The sequence below is a fragment of the Gorilla gorilla genome, chromosome 2 (genome assembly GCF_029281585.2).
Source record: "Gorilla gorilla gorilla isolate KB3781 chromosome 2, NHGRI_mGorGor1-v2.1_pri, whole genome shotgun sequence".
Taxonomy (NCBI): domain Eukaryota; kingdom Metazoa; phylum Chordata; class Mammalia; order Primates; family Hominidae; genus Gorilla; species Gorilla gorilla.
Genome location: NC_086017.1, coordinates 21524037 through 21541892, shown reverse-complemented (window position 1 = coordinate 21541892; position 17856 = coordinate 21524037). Strand labels below are relative to the sequence as shown.

Below are 17856 nucleotides of genomic sequence, written 5' to 3'. Positions count from 1 at the left end.
TACCTCACCGGGTACATGATCAACTTTCATACAGTCTGTGCATTTGTATAGTTTACACTGATACCAAACTGTATTACAATAACCGAGGATTTTTGTCACTGTGTGGTGGCACTATCTGCTAGCTCCTGCTGCCAGGGTAGTTGTGATGACTAAATATCGTACCCCTGCTCTCCTGCAGGGCTGAGAAATCCCATAGACTCAAGCCCTGAGCCACGTTAGCGTCAGGAAACCTTGAGTGGTTGAGCAGAGCATTCATTCAGGGTTTCCATCCAGAGTGTTAGCCCTTTATTTGGTCTGAGTTAATGGGGGTCTCACTTTCTGTTGAGGTCATGGGAGGTGGAGGCACCTAAGGTTACCTGTTCCTGCTATACAGCCTCCAGCCTACATTGGAGGGTAAGAGATTGACGGCTGCCCAGCCTGTAGACCTCCCTCCTGCAGAGGTTTCACAGGAGGGGTGCTAAGCCTTATGGAAAGGGTGTGATCTGGGGCTCACACTTGAGGTTGGCAGGTACCTGAAAAAATCCTAATTAGGGATATATATATAATATATATACACACAGTTCTCAGGAGGTAGATATAGAACATGTAGATATATTGTTCAAATATTAGAACGTTTGGCCTTCTAATGAATTTTCAGGAGTGATCATGTGTAGAAATAAGGAATTTGACGCAAGCAGAAGCAGCCAAGTTCTTCTGGCATTGATGCTTCAAATTACGGCAGCGTGAGTCAGTTATACCTGCTTGGGACATGCCTCCATGAGGAAAGCTGGAATAGCAAATGATCCGTCTGTTCATGCTCTTTCTTTGATAATATGACTATTGAGAGAATATTTTGAATAAGGGCTGGCTTCTATTTAGAAAGGTAGCATACAATTTAAGGTTGTGAGCAGTTCAAGCACCAAGGTGAAATTTTAAAAATGTTCTCACTGAACCTTAACAGTTAGCCATTGGAGCTTGACCACAGGTCTTCCTGAGCATGGTGAAGTCGACACCATCCTTCCTACTACTGTACCTGTTCGTGGATCCCAAAGTCCTCAGGGTTTTTGCTTGACTCCTCTGTAGCTGTGGCCCCAGAAACCTCTATGTCTTGGTAGTTTGTTGCCGGTGTCGTTGTTGGCCACAGTCTCAGCATCAATTGACCTGCTGTGACAGTCTTCTTTTCTTACCTGCCTTCGTTACTATTAATGTGACTCCATGCCTACCTCTGTTAGAAGAATTTCAAATATATCATGGTTTGCGTGTTCCTGAGGGGTAAGGGCTTGCTTCCCCTTGCTCGCTGTTGAAATGGTCACATTATTGCCTGATAGGTATCTCAAGGTGTAGAGGAAAGAGCACAGGGCTAGAAGTCGTGCTTGCTAATGGAAGGTTTGCTTTGACCTAGGCTAAATAATTGTGCTTGTCACTAAAACCTCTTTAGCATGATCAACTTAAGAGTAGTAAAAATAGCATTGGAGGGAGAATTGAGAGACTTGAATTCTAGTCTTAGTTGCTTCAGGAAGTCACTTCCATTCTTGGTGCCTCAATTTTTCTTTTTTTTAATCTGTAGAAGAAAAATAATAATCATATTTGGCCATTTGGCCTAAGTAATAATTCGATTGTGAGAATCCAATGAGGTCATTTATGTGAATGTATTTTGAAAACATGTATGCTATACACCTGGAAGATGGTGGTGGTAGACTAATAAAATCTGTTTCTCTCTTTAGTTTGTAAGACATTCTCAGTTACATCGTTTAATCTATGTGATAAGCTTGTGATCATATGAAGTTAGTTAGGCAATGTTTTTTACTTTTTTCTTTAAGGAGGAAACTAGGGCCTGGAGAGGGTAAATGACTGGCCCATACAATTAAGTGTTAGACATCTAGGGCAAAGCCTAGAGCAAAATAGGCTTTCAGGGATTGTTGACTGAATGAGTGAAAGATTTAAAGTAGGGCTCAAACTTGGGCTTCCTGATGCTAAAGTCTTGGCTCTGTTGACTTAACAGATGGTAAAGTGCGAGAAGAAAAAAGGATTACTCAAATGAGAGATATTTTTAGCAAGAAGAGCAGAGAGGGGTGGTCTGAGAATGGGATGTTAACAGGAAGAATATGTGCTGCACGAAGTTGGTGGGGCATCACCGGACACTGGGGAGGAGAAAGAGCTGGAGGATTTAAAACCGTGAAACTGTGCTTGCATGTCGCCACCAGAATCTGGTGACATTTGGTCTGATTCTCATTTCAGTTTTCCTTCTCACTGAGCCTGACAGCCAGCGTATCACCCAGTATCATCCATATTTGGTGTACGGTGCTCAAGGGCAGGGAGTTTACTTTTCCTTTTTTGTAACGTCTAAGTACAGTGTTTTAATAGAGGAGATACCCAATAAATACCTCTAAATTCTTTTTTATTTTTTTTTTGAGACAGGGTCTCCCTCTGTCACCCAGGCTGGAGTACAGTGGCGTGATCTCAGCTCATTGCAGCTTCAACTTCCCGGGCTCAAGCCATCCTTCTGCCTCAGCCTCCCAAGTAGCTGGGACTACAGGCATACGCCACCATACCTGGCTAATTTTTTTTTTTTTTTGAGATGGAGCCCAGGCTGGAGTGCAGTGGCGCAACCTCGGCTCACTGCAAGCTCTGCCTCCCGGGTTCACGCCATTCTTCTCCCTCCTCAGCCTCCCGAGTAGCTGGGACCACAGGTGCCTGGGACCACAGGTGCCCGCCACCATGCCCGGCTAATTTTTTGTACTTTTAGCCGAGATGGGGTTTCACCATGTTAGCCGGGATGGTCTCGATCTCCTTACCTCGTGATCTGCCTGCCTCAGCCTCCCAAAGTGCTGGGATTACAGGGGTGAACCACCACGCCTGGCCAATTTTTGTATTTTTTGTTGAGATGAGGTTTTGCTATGTTGCCCAGGCTGGTCTCAAACTCCTGGGCCCAGGTAATCTGCCCACCTCGGCCTCCCAAAGTGCTGGAATTACGGGCATGAGCCATTGTGCCCAGCCACCTCTAAATTCTTTTCTTTTTTTGAGATGGAGTCTCACTCTGTTGCTCAGGCTGAGTGCTATGGTGCGATCTCAGCTTACTGCAAACTCCGCCTCCCAGGTTCAAGTGATTCTCCTGCCTCAGCCTCCTGAGTAGCTGGGATTACAGGTGCTCACCACCACGCCCAGCTAATTTTTGTATTTTTAGTAGAGACGGGGTTTCACCATGTTGGCCAGACTGGTTTCGAACTCCTGACCTCAAGTGATCTGCCTGCCTCAGCCTCTCAAAGTGCTGGAATTATATGCATGAGCCACGGTGCCCAGCCACATCTCTAAATTCCTGATGGCCAAGAAGTACACCCCATGCTGTGGTGTGATAGTTCATACTTTTGGGTTTGTCCTACCATTGTATATTATTAGCTGAAACCAAATTGGTTTTAGCTCAGGGAGTGGTCCTGGGGAGGCCAGAGTTTGGACTCATGAAGGAACAGGGCCAACAGGAATTAGGGTATTTTATTGTGTGCATCTGGAAGTTGGAGAGGCCATCAGGTGTTTAAGGATAGTGATGTCTGTCTGTTTCTGACTTTTGGCCCTGTTACTGTGTGTGTCAGGAACACCTGGCAGTTTGAATGTGATTCCTCCGATGCTCACCCCCCTGGCCTCCACATCTAGACAAGGTAGTTGCTCCATGTTCTCGTACTCTTACCTAAAGTATATCGTATCTAGCCACTGCCATGGGACAGACATGGAGTGAACATGCCTGGTGCTGTAACTTTTATTGTGCAAATCTTCTTGGAAAACTTCCATAACATATTTTGGAGTTTTGTTCCATTGCTTGAAAAACAATATAATCTAATATACCCCACAGTGCTGTTCCCAAGTGATTTGGTTTGGATGTTTGTCCCCTCCAAATGTTATGTGGAAATGTGATCCTCAATGTTGGAGGTGGGTCCTGGTGGGAGAAGTTGGATCATGGGAGCGATCCCTCATGAATGGTTTAGTGCTATCCCCTTGGTGATGGGTGGGTTCTCTGGTAGTTCATGGGAGATCTGGTTGTTGAAAAGAATGTGGCACCTTCTTGCCTCTTTTGCTCCTGCCCTCGCCATGTGATCTGCTGGCTTCTGCTTTGCCTTCCATTATGATTGGAAGCTTCCTGAGGTCTCACCAGAAGCTGAGCAGATGCTGGCACCATGCTTATACAGTCTACTGTGAGCCAGTTAAACCTCTTTTCTTATAAATTACACAGCCTCAGGTATTACTTTATAGTGACACAAAATGGACTAACACACCAAGATAGGTACTCGTGTCCCCTTGTTGACTAAAAAGGGACAGTTCTTTGTGGAAGGCCAAAAAATGGCTGTCAGATTTATAGCTGAGCTTGCCGTTAGCACTGAGTGCCCCTAAGTTTTTGTAGCTTTAAAATCGATACCTCTTGTTCCCTAATTCTCAACCTTTAGTTATTTGGAAGAACATATTAATTGAGGCTAAGGGAGTGTGAGGAAAGGCATGTGGACTGGCAGAGAAAATATATGACCATTACCTGAAAAAAAAAAAAATCCACAACAAAATATATGTCTATTCATGATGAATTAAGTTCACATTTGACAACCACGAAAAAGGTGGATGGATAGACCAGAAACTGGTTTGCAGTGCAGTGGAGCACACAATGTACTTTGTATCTTTTTTTTTTTTTTTTTAGACAGAGTCTTGCACTGTTCCCTGGGCTGGAGTGCAACGGTGCAATCTCAGCTCACTGCAACCTCTGCCTCTCAGATTCAAGCTATTCTCCTGCCTCAGCCTCCCGAGTAGCTGGGATTACAGGTGCCTGCTACCATGCCTGGCTAATTGTATTTTTAGAAGAGACGGGGTTTCACTATGTTGGCCAGGCTCGTCTTGAACTCCTGACCTTGTGATCCGCCCACCTTGGCCTCCCAAAGTACTGGGATTACAGGCATGAGCCACTGCACCTGGCCCTCTGTATCTTTTTCTAGAGCCACACTCCACTCACTTAAATGTTGTTATGTTCCAGGTGTCAGCATTTCAATGGATTATTATTATTATTATTATTTTTGAGATGGAATCTTACTCTGTTGCCCAGGCTGGAGTGCACTTTCGCAATCTCGGCTCACCGCAACCTCCGTCTCCCGGGTTCAAGCAGTTCTCCTGCCTCAGCCTCCTGAGTAGCTGGGATTACCGGCGCCATCACCACCATGCCTGGCTAATTTTTGTATTTTTAGTAGAGACTGAGTTTCACCATGTTGTCCAGGCTAGTCTCGAACCCCCGACCTCAAGTGATCCACCCGCCTCAGCCTCCCAAAGTGCTGGGATTACAGGTGTGAGCCACCATGCCTGGTCCTCAATGGATTATTTTTGGTTATCACTATATCCTAATGCAAAACTACCACAGAAATAAGACATTATTGGGATATACCTAGATTTGTTTTTCAGATGCAGCAAAATTTTTTGTGCAAGGTAGAGGATAGTTTGTGGCTCATAAAGGAAATAAAATAAACTTGTCACCTCCTTGCTTAAAGCTTTTCGGGCCATTCCAGGACTTTTCACGGACTTAAAATAAAATATCGGTGTTGCAGGCCCTTCAGGCACACGTGACCTCGCCCTGTGCTGCCCACCTCAGGCCTCCCTTTTGCTGACTTCAGGGCAGCCACCCTGGCCGCCCCCCACATCAACTGCCCAGCTTTTTTGTGTGTTGGTCTCAGCATGTGCTGCTGTCTCCCACCTTCCCCCACCTTCCCTGTTCTTTCTGGGTCTAATTCTTCACATTCTTTAGGTCTCAACTTCCGTTCATCTCTTCAGCGAAATCTTCCCAGACCATGCTAGCTAAAGTAGTGGACAGTGCCCTGTCATTTTCAGTACATTTACTGTCATTTGTGATTTATTCAATATATTTGCCTATGTTTTGGCAAATAATTATTTCAATACCTGTAAGGCCCATTCGCTTCTCAGAAAACCGTATGAGGGAGGTAATATTAATGTCTCCATTTTCCAGATGAGGAAATAGACACACAGAGGTTGTCATTTCCCAGGGTTACATAGATTGGAAGTGGTTTACCTGGATTCATATTAATCCTGATGCTAATTTGATGCTGAAATAATCATGATGCTGATTTGCCTGTCAATGTGGTGTGATCCTCCATCTAATACTGTAGCCATGGTTTTTCCGCCCACATTATCAATATGTTTTATTGGGTTTATTTAGTGCTGTGGATAGGATGTATATAAGACATAAAATGCAGAAGACTTTTTGTTTGTTTTTTAGAGATGGGGTCTCACCCTGTCACTCAGGCTGGAGTGCAGTGGTGTGATCATAGCTCACTGCAGCATCGACCTCCTGGCTTCAAGGGAGCCTCCCACCTCAGCCTCCCGAGTAGCTGGGACTATAGGTATACGTCCCTATGCCCGGCTAATTTTTTAATCTTTTGTAGAAATGAGTAAATTTCTAAATTTCTGTGTTGCTCAGGCTGGTCTGGAACTCCTGGGCTCAAGCGATCCTCCTGCCTTGGCCTCTCAAAGCACTGGGATTACATGGCTGAGCCACCACACCCACCTGGAAGACCATTTTTTTTTTTTTTTAATAACTGTTATCTTCCACCTTTGCTTTGTTCTTCCGTGGCTAGATAATGCTTGGTCCCCGTCCCTCATTTCCCAGCTGTATTGTCCTTATCTTGCACCTGCTTCCTGCAGAAGCCTCTTAACTCATCCACCTCCAGTAACTTCTGGAGTCACCCTCTCCAGTCAAACCATCCTACACAGAACTTCTTCTTCTTCTTTTTTTTTTCTTTTTTTTTTTTTTTTTGAGGCAGGGTCTGGCTCTGTTGCTCAGGCTGGAGTGCAGTGGTGCAATTACGGCTCACTGCAGCCTCAACCCTCCATGGTCAAGTGATCCTCCCACCTCAGCTCCCTGAGTAGCTGGGACCATAGGCCCATGCCACCACTTCCAGCTCATTTTTTATTTTTAAATTTTTTTTTTAGAAATGGGGTCTCACTATGTTGCCCAGGCTGTTCTCCAACTGCTGAGCTCAAGCAATTATTGTGCTTCAGCCTCCTAAAGTGCTGGGACTATAGGCGTGAGCCACATGCCTAGACGCATGGAACTTCTAAACTAAAATAGTGTGAACATCATGTCACGGGCCAGCTCAGGGACAGATGATGACAACTGCCTGTTGCCTGTGACATTAAGTATAAACCTGAAGGCCAGCTGTCAGCTCTTTCCTAAGGTCACCCGCATCAGGCTCACCTGAATTTAGCTTCTGCTGCTTCCTAATGTGGATTTTCAGTTCTAGCTAGGCAGGTCTGGCCACCTGTCCCAGGTGCTCATTCCTGCCCCTGTGCCTTTTCTCAGACTGTTGACTCAGGATGACTGCACTGGGGATAAGACAGGGTCCTTGCACCTAGGAAGTATACAGAAACACAGTGCGATCCAGGAAGGTGAGGGAGGCCAGAGAGGAGAGTGACTGCCTTGGGCAGAGCAATCGGGGAAGGAAATTTTCGAAGTGGCTTTTTGAAACACACACGCATCCACAAACCACCCCCAAACAAAAAATAGATGTGCACAAGGCAAACACATTAGCTGACATTGATCTCTTTTATCACACAGTACCCATTTTAGTTTTAAATAATATTTAGTCTTTGTTTATCCTCTTTTTAATTTTGCCTGTCATTATCCTATCTTATAAAATTTAGTTTCTGAACAAGAGTGTGACTCCTTGAAAGCAGAGATCTATCTTCTGTTTCTCCTTAACCTTTCCTGGGCACTTTGCTGAGCTTAGAATAATTGTGTAATAAACATTGGTTGATTTCATTAATAAGGTTGCAGCAGATGGCAGGTGCCTTGTGGATGAACCTTTAATACCCATTATCTTATCTACCTACTTTGAATGTAAGTTGCTTGGGGGTTTAGGATTTCATAGCATCTGTATAAACTTAAATGTCTAATCTTCCACTATGCTGGAATTCTGGGTCTACCTTATGTCATTTGATACTTTTATGCTTTGGTATTTTGTTTCTGTGCATACTTTATATAACCTAAGGTATGTATTAATCTATTTAGGTCTAGAATTTTGAAAGCATTGTCCTTCAACTTAATGGGGTAAAATTAATTTAGAGAATTATGAGTCTAAATGCTGTATTATTGCAGAGTAGGATGCTTATCAGCAGTTACTACCCCAAATCACAAGATCTTTTTTTTTTTTTTTTTTTTTTTTTTTGAGACGGAGTCTCGCTCTGTTGCCCAGGCTGGAGTGCAGTGGCGCGATCTCAGCTCACTGCAAGCTCCGCCTCGTGGGTTCATGCCATTCTCCTGCGTCAGCCTCCCCAGTAGCTGGGACCACGGTGCCCGCCACCGCGCCTGGCTAATTTTTTGTGTTTTTAGTAGAGACGGGGTTTCCCGTGTTAGCCAGGATGGTCTCGACCAAATCACAAGACTTTAAACCCAGATCTTTCCTGAATAGGAAACTGGCTTGGGTGAAGAGAATATTACCTAGTTCTTGGGAGTTCAGCAGACTTTTTTCTGTTAGTCAGTTCCAAGTTCTTGTTGGTTTTCTCCATTGTTGAACAAGTTCACAAATCCTTCCTCTCAGGAGATGGTCTTTTCTGTTTTTACAAAGAAGATCAGGAATGTGAGCACTGTTAGGTTTTCCCTCTTAGACCGCTGCTTTTACCTATCCTCTCTGAAAAAGACATGTGCGTGTGTTAGGAGGTCGTTGCCTCCCTGCCACTCTTAGTCTTCCATGGCCCTCCCCTCCCCTCTCTGCCTGCCAAGCTCAGTGAGTTCCGCCTCTGCGTTTTCCTGCATCCCCGCGGCTCCGATGCCAGTGCCCCTCGCTGCCCTCCGCGTGCCTGCCCACGGCTCTGGCCTTCCCGTTGTCCGCCCTGCGCTCAGCTTCCCGAGCTCTACTCCGTTCCACGTGGTGCGGCCAGGATAACTTGCCCAGAACGCATGGACGACTAAGCCGCTTTTCTGCTCAGATGGAGTTTTCAGTGGCTCCTTAATGCGTGTCAAGCCGCGGTCCCATCGAAGCCCTCAGTCCTTTCACGATGTGGTCCCAATCTAAATTTCCAACCTTGTCGCTTACTTTCTGTCCCCATTTTACTCTTGTAGGCGATTTGGGCAGCGTGTTGTTAAACCGATTCTGCTTCTGTTCTTCCCTTCTGGGGGAGGAACTTTTATATTCGTTCTTCAAAGCCTCCGCTCAAGTTCTGTTTTCTTCACAAAGCCTTTCAGAATTCATCTGTATTTCTGTAGGACTTTGTTTCTAGCACTGTTTTGACGCTTTGCACATTTTGCCCTAACCCAGTATTTTCCCCAGATGTTCCCTGAGATGCGTTTTGGGTTAAAAATGGCTCATGACGTCTACGAGGTTTCGCGTGTACAGGGCTTTCTGTCCCCACAACGGGAGATTAAAGGCACGGGGAGGAAAATACGCTGCTTAGCTTGATTTACTCCAGGCTTCCTCAAACTTATTTACCATAGAAAAACGTTTTTTTCTTACAAAATGTGAACACCCAGTGCAGAATGCTTTGGAAGAATGCTGCCTTAAGCTAGATGTCTCGGTGGCCTGCCTCCCGTGCAGATTGAAAGCTCCTCGAAGGCAGCTACTGGGCTTTGTTTATTTTTCCCGCCTGGAGCTCCTTGTAGATATTTAACGTTCACTGAATGAAGTCATATTGCATGATCAGGGATCTATGTTTCTTTCTTTTCTTTTCTTTTTTTCTTTCTTTTTTTTTTTGAGACGGAGTTTCCCTTTTGTTGCCCAGGCTGGAGTGCAATGGCTAGATCTCGGCTCACCGCAACCTCTGCCTCCCGGGTACAAGCCATCTTCCTGCCTGAGCCTCTTGAGTAGCTGGGATTACAAGCATGGGCCACCATGCCCGGCTAATTTTTTTGTATTTTTAGTAGAGATGGGGTTTCTCCATGTTGTTCAGGCTGGTCTCAAACTCCTGACCTCAGGTTACCTGCCCGCCTCGGCCTCCCAAAGTGCTGGGATTACAGGCGTGAGCCACCACGCCCGACCTAATTTTTTGTAATTTTAATAGAGATGGGGTTTCACCATGTTCGCCAGGCTAGTCTTGAACTCCTGACCTCAAGTGATCTGCCCGCCTTGGCCTCCCAAAGTGCTGGGATTACAGGTGTGAGCTACCATGCCTGGTGGATCAGTGTTTCTTTGGAGGCCTGAGGTATGAATATTACAAAGAAAAGCTGGTCTGCCACATGTTGTGACCGGTGCATACGTAGTAGGTACTCCATAAGTGTTGAAGAATGCTGAATAAATTCCAAGTGTCTGTAAAGTGGTACAGTTAAGGAGTTGTTTTTCTCAGCTGGTGAGCTAGAAGGGTGTGTGTGCCAGTAACTATGTGTGTGTTTAAATAACCCAGAAAAGGGAAACTGGGTAAAAAGCATTCTGGTTTTCCAGGGCTTTCCTCGAGCTTTAAATCTTTTGCTGTTTTAGCTTTTATAGTATGCTGTAATTTAAGGAAACAACAATAAAAATCCAGTCTTATTAAAAAACATGATGCTAGATAAATTGATGATAGGTGGTGATTATATAATATACTACTATACAAAACATGACGTTTTAACATAAAGATTCTTATTGGACTTAAAATATCAATTAACCTACCAGTGGGTTTCTCACACAGCTTTCCATGAGTATGTGGCGTGTGTTAAGCTGCATCACCACCTCACTGGTAGTGATGCTGCGTTCATAGAGCAGCCGTTGTTCTGAAAACCTTTCTTTTATTGGGCATGTTTATACAGGCATGTTATGCATGCACATAAACATAAGCACCAAATAACATGGGCATGAATATTCACAATATCCCTTCTTTTAGTTCCTACATCAGCTGCTTCCTGTAGTTGGCAAAGTTTAGCTTAGTAGACTAAATGGAGTTTAACCCTTTTCTCTCTCCCTGAACCAAGCCCATTCTGTTTCCTCATGTGGGAAGAATTTCATCCTTAGAAGAATGATTTGCATTTGGTTGAGGACTCATTCTGTTAATGACTAGGATTCTAAGAGTCTTTTGAATTCTGTTTAAATTATTTTTTTCCCCTTTTATTTTTTCCTCTTAGGCTCCAACCAGGAATGGAGACGCCATTGGATGTTTTGTCCAGGGCAGCATCTCTGGTGCATGCTGATGACGAAAAACGTAAGTGAGGAGTCTATTATAAAATAGCTTAAATGCTTTAATGATCCCTTGTCTCCTGCTCCATAACAAAATTACATGCTTCTCTACATGGTTTTCTGGCTATTTGCTGTTAATTTTGGTGGTTTTCCTTAGAGATAACAGCTTCACATCCTCATTTGTATTTTCAAGAACATGTAAGTCTTTTAACTGGCATTTAACTATGGATACTAGTTTTTTTTTTTTTTTTGTGATGGGATCATGCTGTGTTGCCCAGGCTGGTGTCAAACTCCTGGACTCAAGCGTGGGTACTGGTATTTAACTGGTATTTTATTTTATTTATTTATTTATTTGAGATGGAGTCTCACTCTGTCACCCAGACTGGATTGCAGTGGTGCAATCTCGGCTCACTGCAACCTCCACCTCCCAGGTTCAAGTGATTCTCCTGCCTCAGCCTCCCAAGTAGCTGGGATTACAGGTGCCTGCCACAATGCCCAGCTAATTTTTTTTTTTTTTTTTGTATTTTTAGTAGAGGCGGGGTTTTACCATGTTGGCCAGGCTGGTCTCAAACTCCTGACCTCAAATGATCCGTCCACCTCGGCCTCCCAAAATTCTGGGATTACACACGGGAGCTGCCACGCCTGGCCTTAATCAGTATTTTAACTTTGTATACTAGAGTTTGAACCGTTAATTGTAGGTCGTTCTTTCCTTCTCAGGTTACTATCAGTGATCTGGAATGAAGATACTCCTTATGTGTCTCAGATGTTGAGATAAATATGTGTTAGTTGATAGACTAATTGACCAGTAGAGAGCTAGAGATGGGAAAAAAATCATCGAACGTCATTTATGTCGTTGGAAATGTACAGTATGTGTCATAATGGAAAACAGTCATGAAAATTATGTTTGCATTGCTGAGAAAGAGCAAATACTGGGAGAAAAAAATGTTCATTAGTGTAGTTTGAGGGATGGGTGAAAGGAACAATATTGGAAGATTATTCTACAACATTTTAAAGTGATTTTCCTGCTCATCCAACAATATATTTATTTTTAAACGTTCTTGTTCAAAGTTAAGGTTACTTGCTAAACAATATTGTAAGAATTACTGTTTCATGTAGGAACAGTTCTTTTTCTAAGCACTAAAATATTAATAACAACAAAAAAATTTAGGTTGACGTTTTATACGTTGTAAGTTCTCAAAGATGAGCTCTTTCCAGTTTAGTCCTTCCTGGATTGGCAGACAGCAAGTGTATGTTCTTAAAATCTGAGGTCTACCTCTCTACTGGCTGTTAGACTTTTATTTTTCTAAGCCTCAGTTTTCTCATTAGTAACATGGAGCAACAATACCTACTTACAAAGTGTACATGAGGATTAACGGGCTGTTGTGTGTACTGAGCTTACTAATTAGCTTTTGACTCCTGGTTGGGACTGCCTTGCCCTCTCTCCTGGCACATTGTTGGCTTCTGATAGGGCTTCTCCCAGTCTTCTGTATTAACATGTGTCTTAGTCCATTTACATTGCTGTAAAAGAATACCTGAGACTGGGCGATTTATTAAGAAAAGAAGTTTAATTGGCTCACGGTGCTGTAGGCTGTACAAGCATGGCACGAGTGTCTGCTTGGCTTCTGGAGAGGCCTCAGAGAGCTTTTACTCCTGGCAGAAGGTGACGGAGAGCAGGCATGTCACATGTGAGAGGAGGGGCAAGAAAGAGGAAGAGGTGCCAGGCTCTGTTAAACAACCAGCTCTTGACTGAACTAATAGAGTGAGAACTCACTCATCACCGTGCCATTCATGAGGGATCCACCCCCATGACCCAAACACCTCCCACTAGGCCTTGCTTCCAACGTTCGGGATCACATTCTGACATGAGATCTGGAGGAGACAAATATCCAAACCTTATCATCATGCGTCTGTGTCTTCCACCCTCCTGCCACCACCCCCTACAAGATCATCATTCTGCCAGTGATTGGGTGAGGTATCTAGTAAGGTTTTTTCAACCTCTTGTATAATTCACACTTACTTAGCTTTTGATTGTTGTGAGGATATAACCACCTGATGGTGAGGTATAATTATTCCTTACTAAAGAAATTGAAGTTCAAGGATGTTAAATGGGAATCTGAGGAATTGGAGCTCGGGAGAGGCAGCTCAGGCCGAAGGCTTTTTACCTAAACAACAACAAAACTCCTTTATTCCTCTAAGATTGCAAGAAATATGACTTTCTACAATTGGATATCACCTCTCTCCAGAGCTGTCAGCCATCCTGTGTCGGGGATGTCTTCTGAGCTCATTGCTGTGTCTTCACCTACCCAGGCTTGGCAGTGCCCCTCCTAAAATGTGATACCTAAGCAATGATTTTTCTATGTGATCTGATGAGGATTAGGAGGACATTGTGTCCAGGCCTACCACCAGCTTGGATCTAGCTCAGGAGTTTTTGGGGGTGAAGGGAGAAAAAGGGGTAGGGCGGGCTGGTGCCAGGGCAGGGAGCAGCCACTGTAAGACTGTAGGGAGCAGTGACGACCCTGGAGAAGTGGCTGATTTGAATAGCTATTTGCAGACTTTGTTGAGCGCCAATATAGTTAGTTTAGAAGTTTTTATATAAGGTAGCAGTTTGAATTTCTCTCTTTCACAGTGCCCAACTTTAGTTAGGAATAATAAAACAAAATACTGTTTATACAATGAAAAATAGAAATAATTACCTCAGGGTAAGCTTTTGTGTCTTTAAGTGGGGAGAGTAAAGACTTTCTTCTCTCCTCTTTTGATCATTCTGTTCCAGTTGGAGGCCTACCTAGTTTCCAATTTAGTGAGTGATGATTGAACCCTTATGTATAAGGGGCATATAAAGATAAAGAAGGGACAGTTCCTGCCTTCATGGGACTCATGAATATGTTTGTGTGCAGACGCTTATGGCTGTAAAATGTATAGAAGTGGGGACAAGCACAGCTGGTAATGTAGATGCAAGACTCCCTTTGGAACCTATGGTTTGGGAGAGCTGTTTTCAGAGAAACAAAACGATACTGCTAAGGGAAAGAGGAACTCTTACTTTCCTTCTGTGTTGAACACAGCCCATTGGTGTTTTTGAAGAATGAGGATAAATTCACTTATAAGGCTCTAACAATCAGAAAATAGACTGTAGACTTTATCCTAGATCATTCTCCTTTTTTTTTTTGAGACAGAACTTGCTCTGTCACCTAGGCTGGAGTGCAATAGCATGATCTCAGCTCATTGCAACCTCTGCCTCCCAGGCTCAAGTAATCCTCCTGCTTCAGCCTCCTGAGTAGCTGAGATTACAGGCATGTGCCACCACACCTACCTAATTTTTCTATTTCTTTTTTTTTGTAGAGATGGGGTTTCATCATGTTGCCCAGGCTGGTCTCAAACTCCTGGCCTCCAGCAGTCCATCCGCCTTGGCCTCCCAAACTGCTGTGATTACAGGTGTGAGCTACCATGCCTAGCGGAACATTCTTTTGACTCAAATGACTCCAGTTGCTTTAGAGATGGGCTGGCATAATTCTAGAATCCCTGTATCATGGTTTCAGCTTCTTAGGATCATTTTTTACATTTGAATAAGAGGAAAAAAGTCCAAAGATGTCTTTAATTATTATTAACATTTTTGGGAAACCTTTCTTACTCTTGTGTTATGTGTACCACTCTCAAGTATGCCGAGCTCGAAAACCAGGCGTTGTATTTTCTGTTACCTAATTCATTAGTTATGTATTATTATGTAAGTGTGTGAAAAGTCATACAATTTATAGACAAAGTTGAACATTAGGTTTCAATGTCTTTCAGTTGATTTCTTAGACTTATTTGGGCTGATTCAGCCTGACTCAGCTTTCTCTGCCCTACATTAATTCTATTTTAGCTTTTGTTGTAAATTGCTCTCAGACTTTAGGGGAGGTTAACGTTCTCCTCAACACTTTAAAAAAGCCTTGTGAATGTAATCTGATTTGGGCCTCTTATTACAAACAGAAAAATGTTCTACTACTTGAGATCAGTTTCCCAATTCATCAAGGTGACCTAAATGATTCTCTTTTCCTTTGCTCCTGGAGAACTGAAAACTTGGGGATTTTTGAGGATGTTATTGTTTCAGCATTTTGAAGGGAACAGTACCTATTATGACTTGAGTCTATAATACCTGATAGTATTAAGGCTTCAGTATGTCTACTAGTGGAGAATAAAAGAAATATTTCAATAGTACACTGTAGAGCTAAAATAAATAGTAAAATGGTGGTTTTGTAGTAACACAATAGTTGCTTATCTGGATGGCCTAGAAGGGATAAATTTACTTAAAATAATCATTCCACTGCTCATGAGACATTGATGTAATCAGTGTCTAGGGTAACCCTGGAAGGTACTGAATGGAAATACAACTTGAGATTGCTGTTCTTCCTTGTGCTTGAGGAACCTCTCCTTTCAGTGATTGGTGATAGCGGTACTGGGAAGTCCCAGCTTTTTTCCAGCTATTTTTTTCTGGAGACAGAGTCTTGCTCTGTCGCCCAGGCTGGAATGCAGTAGTGGGATCACGGCTCACTGCAATCTCTGCCTCCCGGGTTCAAATGATTCTTGTGCCTTAGCCTCCTGAGTAACTGGGACTACAGGCGTGTGTCACCACGCCCAGCTAATTTTTTGTATTTTAGTAGAGGTGGGGTTTCACCATGTTGCCCAAGCTGGTCTCAAACTACTGAGCTCAGGCAATCCACCCACCTTGGCCTCCCAAAGTAATCCTCACACCTAGGATTACAGGTGTGAGCCACTGTGCCAGCCTCCAGCTCTTTCTTCATAGGGTAAATTGATGAAAATGGGAGGACAAGGTGCTTGGTGCTAATGTATAAAGCAACACCTTGGCATGTCTTTAACATGATATTCCATTTTATTGCAATGTTTACAAAATGGTTAAGTTTGGTAACCATATCTTCTAATTTTAAGATCTAATTGCATCCGCTGACTTCCTCACTTAGATTAAAATAACTTTAAATTAAAACTTTGAGGGTTTTGGTGGAGGGAATAGTGCTTTTGAATGAATATGCAGATGATCAGCAAGGCTGGATGGGGCTGGTGTGAGTGATGTGGCAAGGACAGCAGCTTTTGCAGGGGTTGCATTTGCATCTGCCCCAAGAAATTCACTAACTCCTTGTTTGGAGATGATTATTGAAGGTTGACTAATTGATGAAGCATTGATTACCATAATCCTTTCAAGTAAGCATTCCTAAGAACCCAAGCTTTTATTATAATGGGGACACATGGCCCTCTTGTATGGAATATGTTTATATTTCTAGGTTGTAGTCTACATTTGCCTTAAAAAAAGGAAAGCAAACCAGATCAGATTAATGATAACGTAATGTTTAGTTGCACTCATATACTCTTTTCTCTGATTGATTTCTTTCCTCAAGATCATGGTGACTTCTGGTCGGCTTCTGCATCAGCCAAGTGAACCTCTTATGGGGTTTGCTCCTGTGACTAGTTCAGCTAGGCCCACTCCTGATCTTTCTGTCTCTTTCTCTCTCCTTTTCTCTAAGCATCTAATACTGTGGCTTTTGAATATGGTTGACTGTGGCACACAGTAAAAAAGCATTTTAGGCTGGGCATGGTGGCTCATGCCTGTAATGCCAGCACTTTGGCAGGCTGAGGAGGGAGGATTGCTTGAGCCCAGGAGTTTGAGACTAGCCTGGGAAAAATAGGAAGACCTCATCCTCCAAAAAAAAAAAAAAAACCAATTAGCTGGGTGTGGTGGTGTGTGCCTACAGTCCCATCTACTCCAGAGGCTGAGGCAGGAGGATGGCTTGAGCCCAGGAGTTAAAGGCTGCAGAGAGCTGTGATTGCGCCACTGCCCTCAGGCCTGGGCCACAGAGCAAGACCTCATCTCAAAAAAGCCATTTCATATTGTGATCTTCATATACATATACTGAGATAACCAATCCAAAAGTTTTAAGAGACAGTACTGGCTCAGGTGGTGGCTTACACCTCTAATCCCAGCACTTTGGGAGACCAAGGTGGGATGGTCAGACCAGGAGTCTGAGACCAGCGTAGGCAACAAAATGAGACCCCATCTCTACAAAAAATTTAAAAATTAGGTGGGCGTGGGTGGCACATACCCGGCGGGGTCCCAGCTACTCGGGAGGCAGAGGTGGGAGGATCACCTGATCCTGGGAATACTAGGCTGCTGTGAACTATGATGGTGCCACTGCACTCCAGCCTGGGCGACGAGTGAGACCCTGTCTCTAAAATATGTTTAAAAAAAATAAAAAGAGGAGACAATGGTTACCCTTACTTTGCACAGTGCAGTTTGATGTGTCTTTTCTGGTCTTTGCACTCTATTTAAATAGAAGTTGAGTCATGGCTCCTTACATTGATTTTAGGATCCACTAACGCATTGGAACCGACAGTTTGAAAAAACATGATTTGGTTTACATCTCCTTCGTGGGATAAACTTTACTCCTGGCTCCTCCGTTGTATGCACTGGGATGATCTGACTGCTACGTGGTCCATGAAAATAAAAGGAGCCGGTAATATTCAGACATGCCGGAGTAGATCAGCATCTACAAGGTGGACTCGATTGAGGCGTGGTACAGCAAAGGGGCAGGCATGCCCCAGAGCACAGGAGGGAGACAAATAGGTTTCACCAAAGGGAGTGACCATTTTTTGGAGTACTGACTCTAAAACCCAGGAATAATAAAGGCTTAGAATAGGGAGGAACTGCCTCTAATGGAGTAGTTGTGTTTACTTGTGATCAGAGTGCCAAGTCCTCTGGTGCCCTGGAAAGAGAACAACA

At 43.7% G+C, this 17856-nt stretch overlaps 1 protein-coding gene across 3 annotated transcripts in view; it reads left to right on the top strand.

Moving 5' to 3' along the window:
* The window catches only part of VGLL4 (vestigial like family member 4), a 166187-nt gene that overhangs the window by 7831 nt on the left and 140500 nt on the right, over positions 1 to 17856 (top strand). For 2 of the 3 annotated variants that reach the window (XM_004033623.5, XM_019023623.4), the window contains exon 2: positions 11042 to 11118. In XM_004033623.5, coding sequence (XP_004033671.1) covers positions 11055 to 11118 — 64 coding nt within the window. In that variant the 5' untranslated portion in view covers positions 11042 to 11054. Of the gene's footprint in view, positions 1 to 11041; positions 11119 to 17856 lie in introns of those variants that run through there. The other variant, XM_055381011.2, reaches the window with a different exon arrangement.